This window comes from Carassius gibelio, chromosome B7, assembly GCF_023724105.1.
Source record: "Carassius gibelio isolate Cgi1373 ecotype wild population from Czech Republic chromosome B7, carGib1.2-hapl.c, whole genome shotgun sequence".
Classification (NCBI taxonomy): domain Eukaryota; kingdom Metazoa; phylum Chordata; class Actinopteri; order Cypriniformes; family Cyprinidae; genus Carassius; species Carassius gibelio.
The window spans coordinates 6,051,466-6,078,291 of record NC_068402.1 but is presented as its reverse complement, the minus strand read 5'-3'; the positions used below and the strand labels follow the sequence as shown (position 1 = coordinate 6,078,291).

The following is a 26,826-nucleotide window of genomic DNA, read 5'->3' as shown; positions in this document are numbered from 1 at the left end:
TACTAGATAAAAGTTGATAAAATCACTGATCGTGGGGTATTTGCTCCAGGAGATTGAACAGGTGAAGGTTCTACAAACTTTTATCTCTGCAGTTTAATTATTATAGTGAATGGCACTTGAAAGGTTAAAGGTTAAAGTGCAACTTGTGCAACTTGTGCGCATTTATAAAGAGCATGTAGACAATGCAATTCAAACAATTAAACTGAAAAATAAAACTGAAATGGCAAAAATAAAGATTAAAATGAAATATTTAATACGAAACTGAGTGCCAGTTTGTGCTCAAGACACATGTCTAACAGCTGTGCTGTAAAGAGTTAGGCCTGACCTTATTAAAATCCTCACCTTGATGAAGCAGGCCAGGCTAAAGTTGACGCAGCGGGCCTCCTCTAGGATCTCCACATAGCGTATGGTGATGTGAGGCATGATTGACAACAGCAGGCACTGCAGCGCTTGCTGGAACGATTCTGGAAACCTCTGCGCTCGAGGCATCTGCAGGAAATGCACAGTAGGTGGTTTCACATCATCAACAGTCACATAGCAATGCTGTGAGTACCACATTGTTGGAAATGCTCATTTGTAAGTAATGCAGGATTTTATCTGATTTAATTTCAGCTGTCGATAGCTCAGATAATCGAACCCTATTGAAGTCCAATTTGAACAACTGAGAAAACATTTTGTGTGTGTGTGTGTGTGTGTGTGTGTGTGTGTGTATGCAATCTGTTGTGCTGAAGTTATGTTTGAACAACAGACTTTACACACCAGCCTGACATACACGAGTCACAGATTCAAGTATGCAAAAAGGATTCAATGCAGGGCCGCAGACTGTGACCAAATGGCATTTTGGGTCCATTTTTTCTGACGATGCGACTATTTCCAGCACTTTAATGCTCTAAAATGATCCAGTGTAAATGTTATTTTTAATGGGATGAACAAAATATACTTTGTGGTAAACACACACTTATGTAAAATTGTAAAAAAAAAAAAATACATCAAATCACAATTATAACCAGTAGACAGCAGCATAGGAGGATGTACTGGCAATTTTTTTCCTCTATATTTTGAAATTACAAAATCACTATTATAAAATTCCAAATCATCAAGAAATCAAGTTGTGTCACAATTTGACTTTTTTTTTCGTGTATAAAGTAAGAAAGGTCACAAACTTTAGCTACTAAATCACACATAATCACTGAAGCTGGTCAGCTCCATATGCTAGAAGAATAATGGTACATTTAATAAGAGTGGAATATATAAATTCTCTGTATATAAGAAGTAGATTTTGCACCTGTTGCTGTTGTTAATAAAATTGATTTTGTATGCATCTTAACTCAAGCTTAGTGCTTTACTGTCAAATCTGTATAAACAATAAACTACAGAAAAATAAACAAGAAATAAGCATGAAATATTATAAGTAACTGCACCTATTAATGCAAACAATGCTAATTTTCTGATTAAATGATCTTGATTTTGAATAGCCCCACACACCACCCCCAGCGCCACCATCTGCAGAACTTAGTGGCGCTGGCGCCACTGCTCCCAAATGTTAGTCTGGAGCCATGCATGGCATGTCAGATAGGTCTGAACATGTTTGGGATGGACTGACAGAAAGCTGAAACTGTTAAGCACTCATTGTACATGCAAAAGGCAACTCTGTGTCAATAGTACAGTACAGCGCAGCTTTGTTTATGAGTTTAACGGGTGTGTTTCCTCCCAGATACCTTGATCATGCACACATCTGAAGAACGAGGAAGTTAACCGCATGATATTTACAAAAGCCAAAAGTGGAGAGCAACATCCTGCTCGACAGCCCAGGATTATTTACATCCAGCTATGCTTTACCGAAGATGATCACTAAGAAAAGAAATTGGAAAGGAATGTCCTATACATTCCTCTAACTGATTTAGAAGTTTCTTTGAGATTACTTTAAAGTGTAAAATATGGGAAAGGATTATACTAACTTTCATTCTGTTGCCGTCCATGAGGTATTGTGCCATTGACTTGGCCATGGTCTCAAAGAAGAACCATGAATACTGTAAGACAAGACAGGATTTAATAACAATAATAACACAGATGAACATCATAAATGTGTGCCAATACATAAACACTTGAGATATATATAGATACTGAGGCCATATTACACACACACATTAGCATTCAAAAGACTGAGGTCAGTAAAAAAATAGAAAATATTTAAACAAAATGTAAAATAAAAAAAAATATTTTAATATATTTTCAAATGTAATTAATTCCTGTAATGCAAAATGCCTTATTTCTAATATGCATATTCTGTGCTCAAAAAAAATCTCTTTATCATCAATCCTAATTTTTTTTTTTAGAAAATAGAAAATTCAAAAGAACAGCATTTATTTGACATAGAATTATTTTGTAACATTATAAATGTGATTTATTTAATGCATCTTTGCTTGCTTAATAAAAGCACCAATGTCTTTCAAAGAACAAACAAACATTTTGAATAAAAATATAACATTAAATCTAAAATAATACTATAATAATATTAATATGTATGCATTATGATATCACAATAATATGAATGTGTGCCACTATATATGAATTTTATACACTATACCACAGCATAAACACAAAAATAAAATTGAACAGTCTAGCTGAAACAATGGACTTATTATTCTACTACACTACGATACGATCTCTGACACCAGCCAAAGTCAAACCAGTATTCTCTTATCTAATTATGTAAAAGCAAGTTCCCTCAAACCTAGTTCTAAGAAAGCGTTGAGAACCGAATTCCAAAAAACTGTGTCCTTGGAAATGTTTATGTAAAGACTTTAAGGAGACGCAAAGTCTATATGTGACCACAAAACCAGTCATAAGGGTCAATTTTGAGAACTGACCCTTATTTATAGCACATTATCTGAAAGCTGGATAAATAAGGTTTCGATTAATGTTGGGTTGATATGGATCTGACAATATTGAATATATTGAAAATCTGGAATCTGAGGGTGCAAAAAAATCTAAATACTGAGAAAATCACTTTTAAAGTTCTTAGCAATGCATATTGTAATCAAAACTATATATTTATGGTAGGAAATTTACAAAATATCTTCATGGAACTTGATATTTACTTAATACCCTGTTGATTTTTGGCATAAAAGAAAAAACGATACATTTGACCCATACAAAGTTTTTTTGGCTATTGTTAAAAATATCCCCTAGCGACTTAAACCTGGTTTTGTGGTCCAGGGTCACATTTGAAATGTGGTGGTTCCATTGAATTTAATACAATGAGAAAGTTCCAGTGGTACAGTCATATTATTTGGGTGTAGTATTTTTAGGACAACCCACCAATTCCTCATAAATGACATGGACAATAAACCGCAATTCTGAGGGAAATCAAAAAGATAATAGACAATAAACACAACAGCGCCCTCTGCTGCACAAAAAGAGTTGGTCATATTCCGAAAAGTTGGGTCACCTTGAGGAGTTTGTTGCAGGTGTTGAAGTCTGCAGTTTGTTTGAGGATCACAGTCACTGCTGTAGCCAAAACTTCATGTGTGGACACAGAGCTTGCTGAAGTTGTGTTGTTGATCCGAAACACATACTGCAAAATAAAATATTGGTTTTATTTACACTTGTTAAAAAGAAAAGCCAGCAAAGCAGTTATTGTGATATCACTGTCGCATGTTGAAATTTGCAACAAATCAATATTTTTGTGATCAAATCAATACAAATATCTGAATATATTTGGTCAAAATCCCGTGTTATGAAAGATGAAGTGCTATGCAGGCTGTTTAAGAAAAATATTGGCTGATTAGACGGCAATGCTGACCTAAAATCTCATGGGTGATTTATTTGGTGAGTTGTCACTGAAAGGTGAGGATTTTGCATCTATGAAAGGAATTGTTAATTGGTTATTAGACTAATAATTAATTATACTATAATAGTTTGCAAAGGATTAGATAACTTGTTTTCTTTTGTATTATTCTTGTGTTATTAATCTTTTAAACTAAAACTGCTTTTGCACCTGGCTTTTAACATGGTCGAATGTGGTCCTCCAATCACCAAATACATGGCAATGCCAGGTTTAACAGAAAGCCTTGATGTTGTACCTTCAGAAACATGCGTAGGTAATGTTCCAGACCCTCCTCGTGACACTGAGACACTATGTGAATGATTACCCTGAGAAAAACAGAGGCACGCGCTTCAAATCGCATGAAAAAAAAAAGACCATACAATATGCATCGGCCAGTCTGCATACAAAACAGTAATACAGAAGTTCTGTCTTTCCGAGGAGACAAATAAAGTGGTAAATCACCGTGTGGAGTTGACAGCAATATCTTGGCTCTCTTTGCTTGGCATAGTGAGGACTTCGAAGAGCTGAACGAGCACCGTCGGCAGGAACTTGATGATGACCTGAGTCTCTACTGCATGTAGGCACTTGGAAATGAGACAGGAATATGAAAGAGGTTATGTGACACTATAGTCTTGAGTAATGGCTGATGAAAACTCAGAGGAATCAAGAACACTTGGGTTTTCAACCTTTAGGTACTTGACGAGTTCAGCAGGACTGCCCTGTGACGTAGACTTCATCAGCTGGCAATACTGGAAGAAATTATGAAGGTGCAAATCCTGGAAGGACGAGGGTTACTAGATTTAATGCTTTTGGTTTTAACAAAACATGTCATTACTCTCTGTTCAGGACAATGGAATTTGTCTGAACAGTTTTTAGCTCAGATCAACATACCTGAGTGTAAATTGTTGATGCTACATATGCTCGCACTTTAAATAAAGGTTTGGCATTCTCCACCCATTTGATGCTTTGAAAACACTGCCAAAAAAAAACCCCAAATCGAATCAATCAATCCCGCCAGCCTAACCAAGCCACCAGTCAACAACCCAACCAATAAACAAGGATTTTTCAGTGTGAGCTTTGCTGAAAGTTAGGTTTCACCTTCTCTGAGTCTTGGTTTTTGTCACACATGTAACCGGCTGGTAGATTAGCAGACACAGGAAGCTGTAGCTCTGAGGAATGCATTCTGCCGTCCTTCAATAAAGGAGCCCAGGAGTAACCCACTGTAGAGAGCAAGAGTTAAAGGTATATTCCTCACACACACACAAACACACACACACAACCATTCAATTGTATGCTATCAGTAAGATTTCTGAAAGAAGCCTCTTACGCACACAAAGGCATTTATTAAGAATATTGTGAAAGTCTATAGTGTATGCAACACACTCACCCAGTGTTTCCACTCCATCCCGTTTCTTAGTGGTGGTTTTGTTGCCAAGCTCACAGCTTATGTGGTAGAAAGTAAAGAGAACATGATGCTTCTCGTGGACATGAACAGGAAGCTCAATCTTAATCTGTGACAGAAATTAAAATATTTGAACGTTAGTGAAATCTTTACCAGTTTCTGTTTTTCTTTAAGCCTAATCATGACTCATAAAAAACAGTGTGTAATCATGTCAACGTGATTCGTTTCAAGAGTTCATCACAGATCTGTTCTCCTTTAAGACTCACCAGCTGATGACATCACTAGACTCTCGTCTGTGCATACTGTCTGCTCATGTCTTGTGACTCATTCATTGACTGAACAAACAATCTGTCTTTAATATGCTGGCCCTGAGGGTCTGGTGAAGCCCAACAGGATGTGGCTCTGGAATGATTCGGCTATTCATATCCTAGACGTGCTTTGTGCTGTTTATGCCTCAGTCTGATCAAATGTTCATAAACTAAATGTAATAGTTTTAGATCATCTCAATAATAATGTAGGGCTATACGTCAATAATAAATTGTGTTGTCACCGCTTGATAGACATATACAGATTATTCAAGGTGAGCTGGAGCTATTGTATTGCTGTGCAGTTGTTCAGAACAATAACACTTCATGATAATATACGGATCGCACCTCGTCATAAAACTCTGGGGACTGATTGTGATGCAAAACTGCAGCAAAAGCACTGGTGGTGAAAAGTGGATCCCCTGGCTTGCCGTAGATGCACTAAAAGCAAACAGTATCTCATCAATCACACAAACATGTCACTGATTATTAAATATTAACAAACAGCTGGAATTAAACTAGTGCCACACACAGAAAAAACGTTTAAGGTCACCTTCAACGGGGCGACTCCTTCATCATCAGAATCCTTGAACTGAACACAAACTGCAATGTTTCGAGCCTGGAAGAAAGAACAGACACTGTATCAGACTGCATTGCATACATTAGAAGAAATAAATTGTATATATATAAAAATATGTTTGGTAGCCTCTCTAAATTAGAAGTTGGAGAGTAACAGGGCAAACTGCCAGCAGTGGAGCAGAGGAGGACACAATCACTCCTGAAGTCTGTTTAATTACAGATAGGATCTTTGGTGAATTGATTATGAATAAAATCCCTGGGGCTTTTCATAGAGCCTTATGTCTGAAAGCACGTCGGCAGACATTGTTGCAGCTCGATGGAGCTTGTTGTTGCTCCACCATCCACAGCTTCCCAGGATGAGCTTTGGGAAGTGTGGGGAGTCTCACCTTGGCAAATGTTTTCTGATTGTCATATTTGAGCTGCTGGGGATAGATGTAGAGATGGTTCTTGTAGATGGTGAATGGGTGGTTGTATCTGGCCTCTTGTGGGACAAACTCCTCCACTTCCACGGACACCCTCTCACACTGCTCTTCAAACGGCTTCACAGGAATATAAAAGGATGTGACCGAATCTGAGAAGAGATAAGTTATACATTAAATATCATACGTTATATATTAACTCTCATGTTGTGTTCTGTTCATCTGGAAACAGAAGCTGTTTCGAAAAAGACTGTATTCCTAATACAGATTGCATCAAACTATTAAAGTCACATTCCAGTGATACAATCTTTTAAACAGAGATTCAATAAAAAATACAAAAAAAAAAATATTATTATTTAATTAGTTAATATTTGACAGAAGCATGTTTATTTGACATTGCATGATTTTCCCCATTCCAAAAAAAATGGAACATTCCACATTCCATAAAACTGTCACCCAGGAAGTGACATCATTCAGTGCAACCATGCTCTCAGTGTTCCAAACGATGATCAAAAACCATTCACTTATAAATGGACTTTGTTTCTATGTGTTACAAATTGCATCATATGCTAAAAATGTGCCTTTAAATAAATTGTTACTGAGAATTTTAAAAAGTCTACGCATTATGGATTTAGAAAGAGGTGTTATCAAATATTAAAAGCCAACGGAATATAAATAACAGGCAAACAAACTTACTTGATAAGTCTGGAGGTACACACTCAACAGTGATGTTAATTTGTCCAGGGATTATCTGCAGTTTGCTCTTCTCTGGTCTACGAACAGAAATGTCTCTTCAAAACATTCATAATGCGATAAAACGACTAACAAATAAGTACATTCATAGTAAATGACGGAGATTTTGCCAAGTGGAACACATCGTTCACATCAACAATTTAGTGACAAGTTTACTCTTAAAGGCTTTTACACCATTCTCATCACTTCTTTCTGATTGAAGGCTAGTGTGTGGGTTCTGGATCAAATTAGGACTACGACTGTGTGGAGGATTGTTGTTACAGGCCAGGAAGATTTCTTATTGGGCAAAATCAAACTAGTAAACATTATCCCTCACTTCTTGAGATCTGTCAGCAGTTTGATGAGGTCTTCAGTGGATATCTTGCTACTGTCTTGGCGGTAGAGCGGAGAGAACTTCCCCTCAGTGTCTAAACTGCCTTGGGAATCTTTGAACACCTGTCTGAAAACACACAACACACATATCCTTGAACTTTAAAACACTTACACATCACCCAAATATTTACTAAAGCAATTTCCGAAGAGCACTGACTGTGACATTCCAGTTTGAAGGACACGTACTTCCACTTGAGGTAAAACATAGATCATTTAAGCCTTACTAGTGCATTAAGGGAATAAGGATTGAGTTTCTGTGTCTTACTTGGCAGCCCAAGCGAAGGGCATCCGGTACTGGCCCAGCCGCTGACACGTCTGCTTGGCAGTCTTCAGGACTTTCTGTACCGTCTAAGAAACAGACACATTATACAGAACATTCTGGTTTCCATTTGAACTAACAAAAGACAATTCAGGCCCAAGACATCACTTAAAGGGATGGTTCACCCAAAAATGTAAATTCTGTCATCATTTACTCGAGATAATCGAACAGTTGGTGGTTCCCATTGACTTCCATAGTATTTTTTTTTCTGCTATGGAAGTCAATGGTAGCCACCAACTGTTTGATTACCAGCAATCTTCAAAAAATCTTCTATGTTCAACATAAGAAACTGACTCATACAGGTTTGGAACGACACGAGGGTGAGTAAACGATGACAGAATTTTCATTTTTGGGTGAACTATGCCTTTAACAGCCAACACAATTTTCTACAATACTTTTATTTTCCAAGTCAGACTGACATTTGCCGTTAAAATGCATCCCAGACCCTGCAGCCAGCTTGTTGGTGTTATGCAACACTCTATTCTAGCAGAAAGACGTCATGACTAAGAACAGTTTTTTACAGTTCTCCTGAAGCATGTGTTTGTTATTGAGCACTAGACCTTGCTGATGTCGGAGGTCTTAATGTAGGGCTCAGCACAATGGGTGATGCCGTTCTGTAACACTTTTTCCACCCGGGCCAGCAGGAAGATGTCTGTGTGGGGGTTGGTGACGGAGAAAATACCCTGGGAAACACACAAAGCACAAACTGTGGTTATACGAATGATTAGAAGTGAAAAGGAAAATTAAATAGACTGACAGAACATTAAAGATTTTTGTGTTTTGCTGATTATGGTAGTTCGGTGTAAGTAACTTGAGTCATTTACCGTATTTTTCGGACTATAAGTCACACCGGACTATAAGTCACATTTATTTAGAACCAAGCACCAAGAGAAAACATTACCGTCTCCAGCCGCCAGAGGGCGCTCTATGATTTCAGTGTAGACTACAGGAGCACTGAGCAGTATAGAGCGCCCCCTGGTGGCTGGAGACGGTAATGTTCTCTTGGTTCATGTCTCTTAGTTTATTTCTCTCGGTTCATGTCAAATTAATTTTGATAAATAAGTCGCACCTGACTAAAAGTCCCAGGACCAGCCAAACTATGAAAAAAAGTGTGACTTATAGTCCGGAAAATACGGTAAAAGAAAAAAAGTGGGAATACAGTGCTTGGTTTAAATAAAATCTCATTAATTTGTTGCTGTTTTGAACAAAAACAACAACAACAACATGTGCTATTATATAACAGCTATTATTATTATTATTACTATGGTCATTCTATTCCAATTTTCACATAAATGAATCAATCCTTTTATTACCATTATTCTTATTTCTGGTCATTATGCTCACAATTTTACATAAATACAACTGTGAAAGCTACACTTCTTTTGATGGACTCGTATCATATTGGGCCACATATCCAAATTTTAAATCATACGCTGCTGAGATGCCTCTTTTTAACTTCTCTGAGCCCTGAAGACTTGTTCTATGCATTTTTGTGTTACCATTTCATCAACAAAAGATGAACTAAAATCAACACAAACTAAACTGCAATACATTGTTCAAGCCATCGTGCAAGTTGTAGTGTCTGTTTGTCTCTCTGACACGTCCAGCCATCTCTAAATCATGTCAGCTGAGGCTTGAGACCCTCACGGCACTGGCTTTGATTTAGTGCACGGAGTTAGTGCTATGAAACAGCGCTGTGTTAAACCTAAAGCCGTTTCTGACCTGGCAACATGCCTTGTACAGAACAGCTAGTTCAAACACACAGATAAGCAAGTAAGCCTTGAGCGGATTAGTTAAATACAACAATCCATGATTTAAAAGTGAAAAACTTCAATACCAGAGATAAAAAGATGCATTTATTTAGCAGAGCTCTCCGTATCATCCTGCATTAAAAGGCATCAGCCCTGCAAAAGGTTACAGATAAATAATAAAGCAAAAACATGTCTTCAGTTGCATTAAACTTAGTGCTAATGTGGCAGAAATACAGTGACAAGGGAAAATGATGCAAGTCAGCCAAATGATAACTATATTCAGCCACCTGCAGACTGCATGGATGTGCACAATTGTGAAACCACATCGACTTCCCCATCAGAAGCACTGCAGAAGCATCCTTTATACAGCAGTGCTGGACAATGCTTACTGGGGAGGGTTGCCAATCATTTGCAGAAATATTCAGCAATGTGCAGATTTTAAAAGGTGACCGGGATAAATCTGTCACAAACTAAAGAACAGAAAGCAGCTCTCTCTTGATTTTTACTGGTGCTTGCATAGGATTTTTCACCTGGTGGACCATAAAACAGACAGAAAATCCCATTTTCATCCTTTAAGGAAAGGAGCCACTTCTAGTGACCAAAAGTGCTAGTGCTATTTTAGTATGATTGAGATACTATTATAGCATTAATTATTATTATTTTTATTTTTATTACATTATCTCTTTTTATTTTAGTTTTAGTTAGTAATTTTGATCTGCGTTTTTTTTTTTTATAATTAAGTCTATACTTTTATACATTTTTATTTCCGTTTTAGTTTGTTATTTTAATGCATTAAGTTAAACTAAATGAAAATGCTGAAATAAAATGTTTAAATGGTTTTATATTTTAGTTAATTTCAGTTAAAGTTAATTTGATTGAAAACAACAAAAAAATATGTTTTGGTTTTAGTTAACTATAATAACTTAATATTTATATTATATAAGATTATTTTATAATAGAAAATAATTTAATCTCTATTGTGACACTATTGGAGGTACAGCATTTTCTTTCGGCAAAGGCTTTATTCATTGATTTTCAGAGACTATAAAGCATCTAGAAAGTAGAAATTGTAACAGTTTGAGTATGATGAGCTTCTACCTGAGTGGGGAAGCGTATAAGAGACTCCACGACCCTCTGGAGAACTGGCAGCCCGTGTCCGTTCACCCTGACCATTTCATGTCCATCTCCTCCTTCTGGTTCTGTCGGTGTCTCCGGAGAAGCTTCCTGAAGCATTTCCCTCACGCAGGGTGGATTGAGGTCAACATGAAAGTCTGCAGAGATCTTACATCCTTTAGACAGATCAAACAACGCTAGGCTGATGAAGAACGGCTCTACCTAAGGAGAAAACAAAAAGTGTGCAATGCTTATGAGTTATTCCGCCGTATTTGACATCTTTACTGTAGTTATTTCGATTCTGCCTGAGCATGCTGTGAAGATCACGTAGTTTTTTATTGATAAAGATTATATAATTTAATGACAGCAAATTAGACTCAAGCAAAAGATGCATTCATGTAACGACACCTCTGCATGTAATTTCACTCCATTCACATCAGTCATCATTTAACAAAGTGTGGGAAACTAAGTGCGTTCTGCATTGCATTCCTTCCCTGGAGCCACTGAAACTGCTTCACTGAGCATAACCATATTCATCCCTGTGTTCTGGAAGAGTCCTCTGTCCTCATGCCAACAACCTCTAATTCATCTCTCATTAAACGAGCGCCATGATATTCAACTATAATGACCTATAACTGCTGTTCTCTGACAGTCTAAGCTGGAGAACAGCTCAAATAACTGACATTTATTATTTAACCTGGGGCCCAAAAAAGGGAATCCAGGGTTTTCATGTGACTAGTGTTTGTAGCTTTCAAACAGGACCGACAGGATCAAGAAAATGTGACACTGGCAAACAAGACGAAACTCATAGATTAGGGCTTACTCACGTTGGTTAAGATGCCATCATTCTTCTCACTGACACATCCTTGAAGGCTAAAGGTCAAGTCGTGACAGCTAACCATGATTCTTCGCCCAAATCGCTCTTCAAATGGCTTCACGTCAGGCTCGATGCCTGAAAAATCTAATCTCTGAAGAGGAATAGAGAGATATAATTCATTCATCTTCACACAGGCAAAGAAAGACTGTCTTTCTAATAGCTGTAAATCGGACATAATGGACTGACCTGTGTCTCAGGATCCAGGGTGAAGATCTTCTGTCGACCTTCATTCCTGCTCATTTTATTCAGCTGGTCAGTTTCTCTGGCATACTGGAGAAAACAGGACAAAATACTGTTTGCATTTTTAAACACATATAAATAAATAACAAAATGTGATATATAGAGAAAAGAGCACAGTGCTTAAATAATAGTTCACTCAAAATGTAAAGCTACCCAAGATATAAATGCATTTGTTTCTTCATCCGAAATTTAGCATTGTATCACTTGCTCATCAATGGATCCTCTGCAGTGAATGGGTGCCGTCAGAATGAGAGTCCAAACAGCTGATAAGAACATTAGTATAATTCACAAGTAATCCACACGACTCCAGTCCATCAGTTAAAGTCTTGTATTGCAAATAGCTGTGTGTTTGAAGTACTGTATCCATAATGCGGCCTTCTCCAGAAAAAAATGTATCTGATCTGAATCATGAGAGAAATATGTATAGTGGAAATGGTCCAAAACTGTTCTGGATTTTGATGTGAGATAAAAAAAAAAAAACAGGGGCTGGAACTGAAAGGAAGTGTTATTACAGATTATAGACTCATATTTTGGCCAGAAGCGACAGTTTAAAGTTAAAACACCTTAATGATGGACTTATTTCTCAATAACATCCAGCTTTTTACTTCACAGGACATTAAATGATGGACTGAAATCATGTGGATTACTTGTGAATTATTGTGATGTTTTTATAAGCTGTTTGCAATCTCATTCTGACGGCACCCATTCACTTGATCCATTGATGAATAAGCGATTTAATGCTAAATTTCTGTTGCAATGAATAAACAGCCTCGTCTACATCTTGGATGAACCTGAGGGTGATTATATTTTTATCAAATTTTCATTTATGCGTTACTATACTTTCCCCACTATTCATTGAAATCAATTCGACCTTCCATTTGTAGTACAATGAATAAACCAGAAGCAAAATCACCTTTAATTTTTAATCTCTTTCTGGTCCTTTTTTACATTTAAGACATTTAAGCAAATTAGTGGACTATAAATGCAACATAATATTTATTTCTGTGACCACAGAAATCAACCACTCACTGAATTGAAACATGTGACAACAATGAAGCATGCTTCTGTTTTGTGTATTATTGCATACTATTACATATTTTTGAGTAGTAAACAGTCAGCTGTATACACAGCACATTGTGCAGTAGACACTATTCCAGTATTCTGAACTCAGCCACTTAAAATGCACAAAGAAGAGTTATTGATAACATTTTGTCAACTACCTTCATTAACTCTGGATGAAGACTCCGGCCAAAGCTCTCCGCGATGTTCTCTGGTTTTCCCTGACTACTGCTGTCATCATCTGTTTGGATGAGACACACGTTAATCAAAAGGCAAACGGATTCAATCTAACTGAAGATGCATGCATAACAGACAAAGCGTTTTATCATTATGTAGTGTGTGAATGTGGGCTTATCTCCGACACCAAGCAGAACAATAAAAACTATCTTTAGCCACGGCTGACTGGTACTTTTAAAAAGTAACAGACAAAATCTTATATTTGCTGATCAAGGTGGTTGATGTATTTGAAAGTCAAATGAGTTTCTATGCTCCACTGGCACAGAAAGCAGTAGCATTAACTGTAATGCGTGTATGTGTTAAATGGTGTCAAATCTGGGACACTAGGTGGAGCTTTCTGGGAAATCAGCTGCCCTCATTTGTTCATTCAGACACTAGAGAAAGTGGGTTGCCACAAGATTTATCTCCACACTGTTTTCTAAAAGGCTGCTTGGTTCTTATACAGTCACTTTCTGGTCTGGTTTTATCCCATTATACACTTATCTAACACAGGACACAAAATACCTGTCTCTCTCCTCTTGTTAAAAAGTCAGTTTGGGCCTAAATCGTGCAATTAAGATCAAATCAAGAATGTAATAATGTTAGTATAATCCGTTTAATCAATATTCAATTCCTTGCATTAATGTTTGCAATTATTAGCTTATTTTAATGACGAAAAATATGTTAGCCCACATCTAATTTAAGCTAAATATGCAATCTTTTTAAATGCATTTAGTGAAGCACCTTCCATTGCTGGATTTTAAAATATTACAGATTTGTACACCCTTCGTGAAAAGTGCTTCGTATACTATCTAGACTTAAAATAAGCAAAAAACAAACAGGCTTCCCAAATAGGGACATGCAAAGAGGGGCTTCAGACATGTTAAACTCAGAGCAATGAAAACCAATGACAACTGGACAGCAGCAATGGAGACTGAAGTCTGCATGAAGACGTCCAGAGACTGCTGTGTGCTGGTGTTTTGTGTAGTTATGGTTATGTTTGATTCTTACACTAACAGATATGGTTATGTTTAACTGTAATTCTACAACTCACCACAACAAAGAGGAAAAATGTGATCATAGAATAACTGTCATTTTCGACACAGATCTGAATTCTGTACATCACTCATTCGAAAAATCGAAAAGTTAGAGATTGAAAGCCCATTATTGAAAACATAATTTCATTTCCTCATGACCAGCACATGGAAGGTCTTAAAAACAAACGCCGCTATTGGCCAAAGTTTAGACGCAGAGGGAGTTGTTCATCAGTGTCTTTACAGAACAGGCCAAAAGTAGCGCTCCCTTCACAACTCCTCTATGAATACAGCCTCCTTCACATTTCAATACTCTGTCAACACAAGAATAGTTACTCCAAATCCAAATGACTGCCTCCTATAATAAAACAGCCCAAACTGTTCTCATACTATTATTATTATTATCCAGCTGGCCTTATTTGAATACACAGAAAACATCAAGTTCAACAGGCCCCAAAATAAACTCAAATAAAGGTATTATATTTGGAAGAGGCAGAATGGGAATCATGCATCTTTTCAGGAAGCAGCACATACTAGAGTTCGCCTATGTTGCCGAAACGCTCGTCGTCTGGTCATGTGGGGGGACCGTTTGGATATTAGCATTAGGAAGAGGCTGGTATGTATTCCCAGACGAATGGGAATCAGGGAGAACAGCCAATTCAAAACGACCCATTGTTGGCATTTTGGGAGTGACATCATGTCTTGATGATGATGATGCAATAAGCTACATCATTAAAGTGATAGAATATTAAAAAAAAAGCGTAGTTCAAAACTCATGGTGTTCCAAACCAGTGTTAATGGGGGTGTGTGTTGTTTACCCAGAGAACCTTCCGAAGGCTCGGACCCGTTCCTCCTGTCATCCAGCGCGCTCAGTAAGGTCTGTTTCAGGGTGTTCACCCACTCCCCCATCTCAGCCTCGCTGTCCGCCACCAGATAGTGACTGTTACCTTCCTGCATCTTCAGCTCGAAGCCATTGCGCTTCATCTTAGAACACTGGAAAAAATGTGCTGCGTCAGTCGGTGGAGGAATTTAAGAGCAGTTTGTGGTTAAAATAATAATGGCTGTTCAGCCAGGAAAACTCCTCTGGTTACAGAGCCTGAGGGCTGCTACGTGCTTTTCTAAAACTTCCTGAAAAGCGTATCAAACCGACTTCAGATGCTTAAAATAAAACATCGCTTCATCATTTATAAAGCTCATTCCTAGCAACAAAGAAAAGCGTTTTACACACTTTCTGACTATTACAATTAAACATTGTTCATCAGGCCCTGTAAACCTTTGATCACATGACAACTTCTGACAGCAAAAATGAAAAAATCCCATTTTGTACCGGGACTACATCTGTACAGGAGTCCAGATAGATGGAGCCTTTTGATTCTTTGAAGTTTTTCTCATCTTTGTATGAATTCAGTATGTAAGAACCGTCGGGGAGTTGAGACAGGTAGAAATATCTCCTCTTGAACACCTGTGGAGAAAAAAAAACATCGCCTGTAAAAAATAGAGCCAGAAATATTGTGATGTGTTTACAGGTATTTTTATCCCTCATATTTATTTTTTAAATAACAGAACAAGGATTTTTTTTATGCACACAAATGCTGCATCACGCATACAGTAAAAACACTTCTAATGTGAAAGAAGTACAATTTTATATAAGTTTCAAAAATGTACTATATTTTCAAATGTATTTTGGTCCTTTGTTTGCAAAGCTGAATTTTCAGCATCATTACTTCAGTATTCAGTGTCACATGATCCTTCAGAAATCATAATAATATGCTTATTTGCTACTCAAAAACATTTCTTATTATTCTGTATATATATTTTTTATTGTCAAATGTTCTGCCTAAAAATTGTGCTTCTGGTCTTTCCTTAAAATGGTTTGATAGTTTTTTATGCAATACAAATACAAGGTTTGGCTCAAAAATCTCCAAGCACTTTACACAAGCTATATCCACATATGATCTATTATTAATAATATATGAAAGGATTTTTTGACCTCCTGACCAATGAGTAATGGGACTGAATAAGTTGTAGAATATACTTTATATCCTACACAAGTACTTGCGAGACATAATTTAGTGCAGAGAGCACTAAGTGCACTTTGTTAACAACCTGTTTTTGTGAATGAACACTAATGCATGTAATTGACATTTCTTATTCACCAAAAGACAAAAGACCTTACAGTCCTCTGCAACAATGGGTCTTCAACTACATTGATCAGCAGATATAAAGTATATCGAGTAACTGCTCTAGAGTCTAGATCTGCTGATGTCTTTTAATTAAAAATTGCACTGATGATTCCACTAACCTTCATAGAGACAGACAGACTGCTGTTGATGTTGGCCTTCTGCAGCCAGCCCTGCTTCATTACACCTCCTCTCTGAGAGCAAAGAGATGATGAATCCTGAAACACACGCACAAAGTAAGAACGAATGAGCATACAGACTGATCTGGATACAAAGACTCACATCAATGCATTTCTATGCATGCAAAATATCAAATGCTCTGACACAAACATGAATTTACCAACATTTACACTAATAAGCCCTTGTACAGTAACTTAACATCACACACAACAATACAACAATCAAGTACTCACAAACAGCTTAATGTTTAAAAAAACTAATATACTAACAGTAATATTAATGTATTCATAAAAGGTAGAATGGGGTGGGATTTTTTACTTACAGCGACTATAAATGTGTGCGCGTGCATGTGTGTGTGTGTGTGTGTGTGTGATTTAATTGAAGTGGCCTGGCGTCCTTTATGGATGTGCTTTTCTCTAGCTCTCCACTGTAATATAATTGTCCAAATGCCCTTCTCCCCTCTTTCCTCCAGCATTTCTCATTCCCTCCCTCTCTTTCTGTTCCTAATAGCCCCTCTGAGACTGATCAATTGCCTGCACCCTCTTGTCCCTTTTGAGTCACTCAGCTAATTGATTAAATTAAATGAATGTGACAGAGCCCACATGATATACTGTACACACACACTACTGAAAAGTTCAGAAGTTTGGGCTCAGTAAGATATTTTTTAATGTTTCAAAAAAGGCGTTTACATTCACCAATGTGACATTAATTATGGTACATTTTAAACAGTTACATTTATTATTATGAAACAGCTTTACAAAAGTTTTATTTATTATTATTTTTATTTATTTTTAAATGTAATTTTCGGTAGTCTTCAGTGTCACAGAATCCTTCAGAAATCTAATATGACTATTTGGGTCTCAATAAATATTTCTTATTAAATATTTTTTAGTGGAAACGGTTCAGAAAAAAAATGTTTTGATGAATATAAAGTTAAAAAATAAAAATAAAAAAATTAATCCAGCATTTATTTGAAATAATTTTTTTTTAAGTTAATTAATTTTAAAATTAATTCATATTATTTTCTGATAATAACAACTGACCTCAATCTGTTCTCGGTTATGTAAAGTATCAGGTACTTTGGCAGTGATATCATTTCATTATTTATTAATTCATTATGTAAATTTAAAGCAAGGGTATGTAAATGAAATGTAAAGTCCATTTTTGGTAGCTAAAAATTGGGTGCTATTATATAAAATATATTTTGTGTTCCATAGAAGAAAATAATGCACAGAGATTTGGAAAGACATAGAGGTGAGTATATCTGAATGTTACAACTGAACAAGATATCTAATTCATTCTCATATAATCTCCTTATTATTTTGTACGTTTTGGCTTCACTGGCCTTATTCTTTAGGCTAGAAATGTTCTTTTAGGTCTTTAGAATTAGAACACATTTCATTAAATTCCACTTAGTGAACTGTAAGGAAAAGGGTTAGACTATCCATGTCTAAACATGTGCATACACACAGATTTAGACACACACACACACAGAGGGTGGAGAAGCAATCTCTTTGCCCTGTAATCACCACTCCTAACATCTAATTTTATCAAGATCTGCTGGACACTTCAGTGTGTGTCTATTAATAGACCACGAGTGTCAGGTTCCATGTAATGGGTCTCTCTGCTGACCGTATGGCCTTCATTTCTACATCTGATTATGATTTCATAGAAGCCTCACAACATTTACTGTGCTGTCCGGGAAGAAGAACAATATCTACAATGTCAATAAAAGGTGTAGCACAATTCAACAAGATGTGTTTACACTTAAGACAACCGGTGGATGTGAACGTGAAAGTTGGGATTAACACTATTGAGTACTAGAGTATTTGGAAGTAAAAACAATACATGATCATGAAAACACAATAAACGTGTGACTTTTGGGCGGGAATTTTGTTCAGTTTGTTTTGGCACGGCAAACAATACACAATTACGCAGAGAAGTTAAACGAGAGAGAGATGAGAGAAGATACTGAGACTGTTTTCCATCTGACATTAATGTCTCTTACCTCCTCCCCCTCATCCACCTCAAACACTTGGTTGGGAAGCTTTTCCGTCTTCATCCCTTTACTGCAAGACAGAAAAAGTAGCTTACACCAAACTTTGGAAATAGCCCTGCAAAAGCTTTGGCAAAAAAATGCTAACTTTGACATACCAGGGCAGCGTCCGGAAATCTCCAGAGTAGGCCTCGTAATTATAGTTGATGACATGCCAGTTGGTGCTGTACATCTTAATGCACTGCCAAAGACATTAAGCATTGCTCTGTTACTCAATCGCATGAGAGGAAAGGCATCAAACAATGAAAAACAGGAAAATGTGATCTCATATTTTATTAGTCTGGAAAGCTGTAGTCTTCACTCAAAGTTTGGCATTGAGAGGTTCTTTACCTCTTTGGCAAACAGGCTTTTTGCTTCTTTCTCAGCATTTTGAGGAACTGAAGGAACAATGGTCCTCCTTTGACGTTCAATCTGTGCTTCCTAGAGAGACAGACAGACAGATAAAAAGAATGAAAGAACGAACGAACGACAGACAGACAGACAGACCGATAGATAGATAGATAGATAGATAGATAGATAGATAGATAGATAGATAGATAGATAGATAGATAGATAGATAGATAGATAGATAGAGCAAAAGAACAACAGACAGACGGACAGACAGACAGATAGATAGATAAAAAGAGTGAAAGAATGACAGACAGACGGATGGATGGATGGATGGATAGACAGACAGACAGACAGACAGACAGACAGACAGACAGACAGATAGACAGATAGATAGATAAATAGATAGATAGATAGAGCGAAAGAACGACAGACAGACAGACAGACAGACAGATAGATAGATGATAGATAGATAGATAGATAGATAGATAGATAGATAGATAGATAGATAGATAGATAGATAGATAGATAGATAGATAGATAGATAGATAGATAGATAGAGCGAAAGAACGACAGACAGACAGACAGACAGACAGACAGACAGACAGATAGATAGATGATAGATAGATAGATAGATAGATAGATAGATAGATAGATAGATAGATAGATAGATAGATAGATAGATAGATAGATAGATAGATAGATAGATAGATAGATAGATAGAGCGAAAGAACGACAGACAGACAGACAGACAGACAGACAGATCGACAGATCGACATATAGATAGATAGATAGATAGATAGATAGATAGATAGATAGATAGATAGATAGATAGATAGATAGATAGATAGATAGATAGATAGATAGATAGATAGATAGATAGATAGATAGATAGATAAAAAAGCGAAAGAACAACAGACAGATGGACAGACGGACAGACAGACAGACAGACAGACAGACAGACAGACAGACAGATAGATAGATAGATAGATAGATAGATAGATAGATAGATAGATAGATAGATAGATAGATAGATAGATAGATAGATAGATAGATAGATAGATAGATAGATAGAAAGATAGATAGATAGATAGATAGATTAAATGAATTAAAAATGATAGAAACAGACAGACAGATGAAAATGAGATTCATATGAGGGCAGCAGAAGGATGAGGACTTTGAAAATGAGTCACAGAAATAAACGTCAGGAAATGTGCTGGTGAAAGACTCACTGATACATCATCAGCTGGCCACAGCAGCAGGTCTCTCTGTGGATCACTGTGGATCTGAGCTTTCCTCTGGAACACCACGTTCTCATAGTCCAGCGGCTCGATGATCTTGGGCTGCTCCTGCAAACACACCGGACGGATCCAGGAATTATACACCGTTTCCCTCAAAAAGCCTGTGATGTCTACAGTCAGTGTTTGTGTCCCTCTTTGTTACTGCTACCGAACACAATAAAGCAATGCACATGGTAATTATTCAGATATGCTTTATCTGTTCTGTAGCCTACAGTACACAGATTTGACAGCTCTGCCTGTGAATTTATCAGGTCACTGTCCCTCTACAACCTGAGCAAAGCAACAATCTGCCACAGGATTTCCAATTTCTTATTTGAACAGCTTTTGAGTTCAGTTCAAAGCTTCTCCCAAGTGCTTTCTATTTTCAATTTCCTTCTAAAAGAGATTCATGTGTTAAAGCTTAAAACACACTCCTGACTCTAAGCTCCCATTCAAAGAGTTCAGCCCACGTAAGAGAAAGGGTTTTCACCAAAACAAACCATGTGGGATGGACAGGAGAGACGGGCAGTGGACTAGATTTATCTTTTGCACTCTTTTGACCCATGTTTCACCATACAGGGAATAGCCAAACAGATGACATTTCAGCTGACTTGCCAGCAACCTTCAATTTATGACTTTTGCCTTTTGCTAAAGGTGTTTATTTGCTAAACTATGAGCAGTCAGAGATATGAAGAGAGGAAGTTATAGTTTCATAACTACATGAGGTTTAGAAGACAAAATGGGCAGCTGGTGTCTCCTGTCCAAAGTTTGAGGCTGAGTAAAACAGCTCATTGTTTCTAATGTTTAAAGCGGTTCAGCTTTGACAGGATCAGAGGGGCTTGAACTCATAATCACACAGGTCTTCTGCGAACATTTCAGCTGAAATCAAGAGGAATAAAACGAGTGCAAATTAAAGCAATGTAAAAGTCTTTACTGTCGCTTTAAGTCAATACATACTTGCTGAATAGAAGCAATTTCTTTAAAAAAAATGTTCCTGATCCCAATTAAACTTGCACTATATATTTTGCTTTAATTATACAGTATATCTTGCTTAAGAGGGGTAACAACGGCCTAAAAACACGCATAAAAAACATCAATACCATCTCTTTTAATACACACAAATGCTTCCTGTGTTTCTCAAGCACACACACATGACAGGCTGCAACTTCCTGTCACGTGACATACCACATAGAGGCAAGAAACCACAGCCAGTCCAGCTCCTGTTTCAGCTCAGTTCTGCTGGCTTGCGGCAGTACTCTCTCTCAGCTGCCCTTCCAACCCAAATAACTCCAACTTCTCCAATCCAAGTCCTGTCCTTAAGCACTGCAAGCCAGGTGTTAAAGTCTCAGGGCCAAGATTAAGCTACCATACTATTCTAGGACCACCATAAGGCCTCAGCTCATTTAAAAACGACAGAGAGGAACTGTAGAAGAAGAAGAAGAATCACAGACTGAGGTAAAGGGAAACGTGAGCCAGATAACTGCCCGTTCACAAGCCAATGGGCGTTGGCGCCACACACACGTTTCAGTCATGTTATTTCCGTATGCAAGAAGGCAACATGAAAATGTGAAGGACGACAAAGTGGGAGACTTAAAGCTGTAGAGAAACTGCGACTGGAGCACGTCTCCAGGATGGTTAATGTACTTTCCAGATGCGAGTCTTTGGCGAAGCAGACAGAAAGAGCTCCTCAGCTGATGTGCATTAGGCCACTGTGTGTAAACACATATGCCAACATCTGAACTAAATGACCACGGTCTCCCTCTGAACCTATGCGAACACACATCTGATCTCTTTTCTGTGTCATTACAAGGCTTTTGAACAGCTTATCTTGTCTTGTAAATCTCGTGGAGGACCGCACGCTCTGTAGATCTGTGAGCATTTGAGGCCCACCATTTGAAAGCATCTTGAAATATTTATATCCAGTGAGTTCTGTGTAAAAACACACAGCGTAAATGATTGTGACTCAGTAATACACATTGTAAAACACAACTTTCTGCAGCTCCACCATAACTGTCCCATATTTAAAGTCAATGTGAATTGCTATTTGCTAAAATGGTGCTTAAGCAGCTATTTTTATTTAGCATTATCAACATTAGCACAATATGTGGAAAATGAAGAACAAGTTAAGACAATATGTTTAGATTATAAAGACAAAGCCATTTTTTTCTTTAAAAAAAAATGCACCGAAGGTATGCATTTATAAAGTAAATGGGGTCAGTTTTATCTTTAAAGAATGTAATGGCCATCTATAGATTGCCACAGTAATAGCCCTAAAACCCAGAAATGGGTCACTGGGTTATCTGAATGGACTTTTGGTTAAATGCCAAAAGTAAGGTCTGTGGTTTAGACAAGCTCAACATATTTTCAAGTTTTATTCAATAAAATAAAAATACATTGATAATAACCCACTGATTGTTTTACATTATTTTTTTAGGTGGTTGCTAAACAGTGACATAATGATTAGAGATGTTGTCGGGGACATTAAAGGGTCAGTTCACCCACAAATGAAATTTCTGTAATTAATCACACATCCTCATATTGTTCCAAACCCGTGAGACCTTCGTTCATTTTCTGAACACAAATGAAGATATTTTTCATGAAATCTGAGACGCGCGCACATGCTGAACATTAACAACGCTGATTACGTTCTGGGGTACTCTCCAAAATGGCATAAGATGCTAACTTGGGAAGAAGAATTGCTGAATAAATGATGTTATTATTGTTTGCTTTGCACACGAAAAGTATTCTTGTATCTTTGTAAAATTACAATTAAACAACTGATGTCACATGGACTATTTAACCGATTTCCGTGCTATACGTTTCTGTGCGTTGGTCGTGGTAATATCCTTGCTGTCTATGCAGAGTCAGAGAGCTCTCCGATAGAGGGTGACACAGGAGTGGATTTTCAAATCTCGTCATACTCCCGCTAAAAATAATCCCATCCCGTTCCAATCCCATGAAAAAACTGGGGGAAAATCCCGTCCCGTCACAATGCCGGAAGAATGATTCCCGTTCCAGTGCATTTCCGGTTTGTTTGTTTTTTTGGCTAAAATCTGTCAGTTACAGTTAAAAAAAAAAGAAAAATTAAATAAAAATACAGTAGGCTACAGATCACAGCAACCCCTTTTTAGTAAAATACAAATTTTAAATGTTTATGTTTTTTTTTGTTATTTTAATGAACTGAAAGCCATCTTAAACAATGCACAATGTGCATTGCACACACATTCAATTTCATGTCAATCATCTATGCTAACCCACACGTTTTCTATTTTTATTTTGTATTTTTTTTCATTTGAATGTAGACATTTCACTCTCTAAAGATGTATTTTTCATACACCGAGTTTCGAAGTTTCTCGCTGAAGTTCACATGACCCAGACGGCGGAAACTGCATCTTGTTTGCTTTAATTATTTTACAGAAGCCCAGCATTTCGTTGTTATTCGGAGTGCACACAAATAAACGTATACGGATTCGAAAGATTGATTATTTTATCTGTTTGACAAAAAATGACGGAGTATTTTAACAACAATTTCCCTCTGCTCCGAGCATTTAATAATCGCTCCGCGCGCACTGATACCAGAAACACCGCTCCGCACTCGCTCCGTGAATAAAGTATTTCAGTTAGTTTGTATTTCAATATTATGTTCATAACGTTGCATATATTAAAATAAAAAATAAAATAACATGAGAATTTCAAGGCTTAGGCTATTGTGTGCAAACTTCTTTTCCTACCACACGCCAAACTAATAACTGTCAGCATTAAAAGGTATAACTCCTGCTTTCTGCTATAAAAAATTTTTTTGTGATGAAACAGATCGATGCATTTCTTAAAGATTTCTGCTCATTCAAAATCAGATACAGATGAAGTAGCACTGTAAGATTACTTTTTTTAATGCATTATTGGGAAAGCGACTGCGTATGAATGTGCTGAATCTGTTTAAATCATGCTTTAACCTGAAATATTCAGTTAAAGGAACAGACAAACTCTTTGAGAACTAGCCTTTAACTTCTTGCTCGGTTATTGCCTTAATTATAACCTTCTGATCGGAGAGATCCAATTGAACAATTTTTATCGTCCACGATCAAAAAACGTCATATCACACACCCCTAGTTTATAGTTTATTTATATAAAAGGTAGGCTATATTTGTGTATAAAGTTGGGGATCAAAGTGTATTCCCGTTCCTGCTCACTCCCACTGACATTTTTTCCTGTCCCATCCCAATCCCGTGATTAATAGTGATTTTGTTCCCAATCCCGCAGGATTCCCACGGTATTCCGCGGTGATCCGCGGGAATCCCCCAAAAATGTCTCTACTCTCCAATTGCATCAAAAATACCTTAATTTGTGTTCTGAAGATGAACGAAGGGTATTATGGGTTTGGAACGACATGAGGGTCAGTAATTAATGACAGAATTTTCTTTTTTGGGTGAACTAACCCTTTAAACATCATCACACAGAATGGGAAAATGTATGTACTTATTGGCCCACTTTTGCAGCCTAGTGTTTATAATTTTATTCTAACCCACACTTTCTATCGTTTTAGATACATTTTTAACAAATATATAAAATAGATTTTAAATAAATATAAAAGATTTGTCTGTTGATGAACAAAAGGTGTAAGAATCATAAACATTTGTTTGTCACAGATCTCATTTTCTGCAATTACTCAGCAGTCAATGGAATATCCCATTGGGCCTTTGTCACAGAAACCAGGGTGATGCAAACTTACAAAATGCCTTGAAAAAATGTCACTAGTACAATATGTAAGCCTATACTTTTAGACAATATTCACATTAAAAATTTTGGCGAAAAACCTGGATGACTCATCCTGCACTACACACACGTTTGTCCAATCAGATGCTCTCTTGAAAGAGAACGGCCCTCCCCCAGTACCATTTGAAACCAACTAGACTATTTACAAAAATAAGGGATGACGCCTTCAATATATTGCCACGAAAACTTCCAATAAGACAAAAAGTAAGAGCTCAGCTCTTGCCAATCAATTCCACTGGGTCTTTAAGTCAGACAATGAGCACCAATAATAACAAAAAAAGGTCACTCATATCTTCATTTTGGCCAAATTTCTGCAATTGCACAATGTGCAAAAGAGGAAAAGAGGAAAGAGGAGACAAATACTTCATTCAGTACATGCAGAGGACACAGGAAGCACAGCTGAGTGTAATCTCATGGGAAACACAACGGATCTGCAATCTCCATAGTGTGCCATTTGTTGTCTGTCTCCCTGGAAACCACAATCAAACTGACAATCATACGCCATTTATAGACCTATATTCATAATTCTTATAGAAAATCTCAAGCTCCTGACATATGGTTAAAAATATAATTTCTCAGCACTAAGCATTCATTAGAGCCATCAGCAGTGCTGAGAAATTATATCCTCCCTAAAACATTAACAACACATTTCTGTTCTCCTCCTCAGATAATTTCTCAATGGTTTAATAGAGGCAGAAAGAAAGGATAGGCTCTGCTCTTGGACTGGTGCATGAGCACATGACTCCTTACACAAAGGCATAGGGATGCTCCATGTGGTTCCAGTAGGAGTACCGGCTTTTTTGCTGAGCAGATCCCTTATTTTGTATTTAAATCAATGCATACGTCAGTGTTTATATGCAGAGGGTTTCACCTGCTGTCTATGCCATGTGTAAGACAGATGTTGAATTTGTGCTCGTGTAACAGCCTTGAATGCACGAGACGGTATGCCCCATCAGCAGGATGGCATGTGTTTCAATAATAATTACAACGCCGTTTGCAAGAAACAAAAATGACTACAAGCAAGACCTAAGAGAGTTTATATACACATACGAGGTCTAATAATAAAAAACTAAGACTAGCTCAAAATCTAGTGAGCTGACTGCTTAGACAGAATGCACGGACCTGTGCAAAAAACAAACAAAACAAAAAAAGAAACGTCGCCTAGGTAGGTAGTTCACTAGGTTTTGAGACACAGCCCATCATACAGTGCCCAGAGAGGGAGAGAGAGACGCTCTTGAGTTACTAACCACAGCAATGGACGTCCTCACCGCCTCCGACACACTTTGTCTGAGCTCCGCTGCCGTTCCAGGTTTGCTCAACCTTTTTGTAAATTTTCTTACTTCGCACATGTTTTCCTCTCTTTAGTTTGATTGTAATTCCATCAACGTCCTCATTGCGGAAAGCGACATCGCGGCATGCCAATCTGCGCGTGTGACAGAGGTGCTGATGCAGGCGGGGCGGGGCGGGGCCTCGTGGACCAGCGTTAGCTCCGCCCACCTCTAGGGGCTGCCTGATATAGACCAATCCCTGGTTTTGAATTATTAATGTAAAAGTTTTATAGTTTTGTATTTTATATTAAGAGAGATTAAAGGTTGTATTTGTTTAATTGTATTCTTGTTTTAATATGCTAGGCTTTAAGATGTAATGAAAATAATGTGGTAAGTAAATAAATAGTGACGAGTTTTCATTGTGGTTTTCAAGCATTTTTTTTTTCTCATTTTGTGATGTTTTTTAAGCTATGATTATTTGTTTCAGCAACAAA

At 37.2% G+C, this 26,826-nt stretch overlaps 1 protein-coding gene across 3 annotated transcripts in view; it reads right to left on the bottom strand.

Annotated features, from left to right (window-relative positions):
- Positions 1 to 26,528, bottom strand: part of dock11 (dedicator of cytokinesis 11) — a 67,511-nt gene extending 40,983 nt beyond the window's left edge. For 2 of the 3 annotated variants that reach the window (XM_052561021.1, XM_052561022.1), the window contains exons 1-28: positions 26,312 to 26,528; positions 20,244 to 20,360; positions 19,015 to 19,104; positions 18,783 to 18,865; positions 18,637 to 18,697; positions 16,571 to 16,666; positions 15,596 to 15,730; positions 15,087 to 15,261; positions 13,180 to 13,259; positions 11,906 to 11,989; positions 11,670 to 11,810; positions 10,828 to 11,064; positions 8,539 to 8,661; positions 7,925 to 8,007; positions 7,604 to 7,726; positions 7,231 to 7,307; positions 6,502 to 6,686; positions 6,090 to 6,155; positions 5,885 to 5,977; positions 5,217 to 5,340; positions 4,928 to 5,049; positions 4,721 to 4,804; positions 4,516 to 4,605; positions 4,292 to 4,413; positions 4,086 to 4,155; positions 3,452 to 3,577; positions 1,959 to 2,030; positions 343 to 489 (exon numbers count right to left, since the gene is read on the bottom strand). In XM_052561021.1, the coding sequence (XP_052416981.1) occupies positions 343 to 489; positions 1,959 to 2,030; positions 3,452 to 3,577; positions 4,086 to 4,155; positions 4,292 to 4,413; positions 4,516 to 4,605; positions 4,721 to 4,804; positions 4,928 to 5,049; positions 5,217 to 5,340; positions 5,885 to 5,977; positions 6,090 to 6,155; positions 6,502 to 6,686; positions 7,231 to 7,307; positions 7,604 to 7,726; positions 7,925 to 8,007; positions 8,539 to 8,661; positions 10,828 to 11,064; positions 11,670 to 11,810; positions 11,906 to 11,989; positions 13,180 to 13,259; positions 15,087 to 15,261; positions 15,596 to 15,730; positions 16,571 to 16,666; positions 18,637 to 18,697; positions 18,783 to 18,865; positions 19,015 to 19,104; positions 20,244 to 20,360; positions 26,312 to 26,413 (3,108 nt within the window). In that variant the 5' untranslated portion in view covers positions 26,414 to 26,528. Of the gene's footprint in view, positions 1 to 342; positions 490 to 1,958; positions 2,031 to 3,451; positions 3,578 to 4,085; positions 4,156 to 4,291; positions 4,414 to 4,515; positions 4,606 to 4,720; positions 4,805 to 4,927; positions 5,050 to 5,216; positions 5,341 to 5,884; positions 5,978 to 6,089; positions 6,156 to 6,501; positions 6,687 to 7,230; positions 7,308 to 7,603; positions 7,727 to 7,924; positions 8,008 to 8,538; positions 8,662 to 10,827; positions 11,065 to 11,669; positions 11,811 to 11,905; positions 11,990 to 13,179; positions 13,260 to 15,086; positions 15,262 to 15,595; positions 15,731 to 16,570; positions 16,667 to 18,636; positions 18,698 to 18,782; positions 18,866 to 19,014; positions 19,105 to 20,243; positions 20,361 to 21,476; positions 21,700 to 26,311 lie in introns of those variants that run through there. The other variant, XM_052561023.1, reaches the window with a different exon arrangement.
- Positions 26,529 to 26,826: the final 298 nt, after the last annotated feature.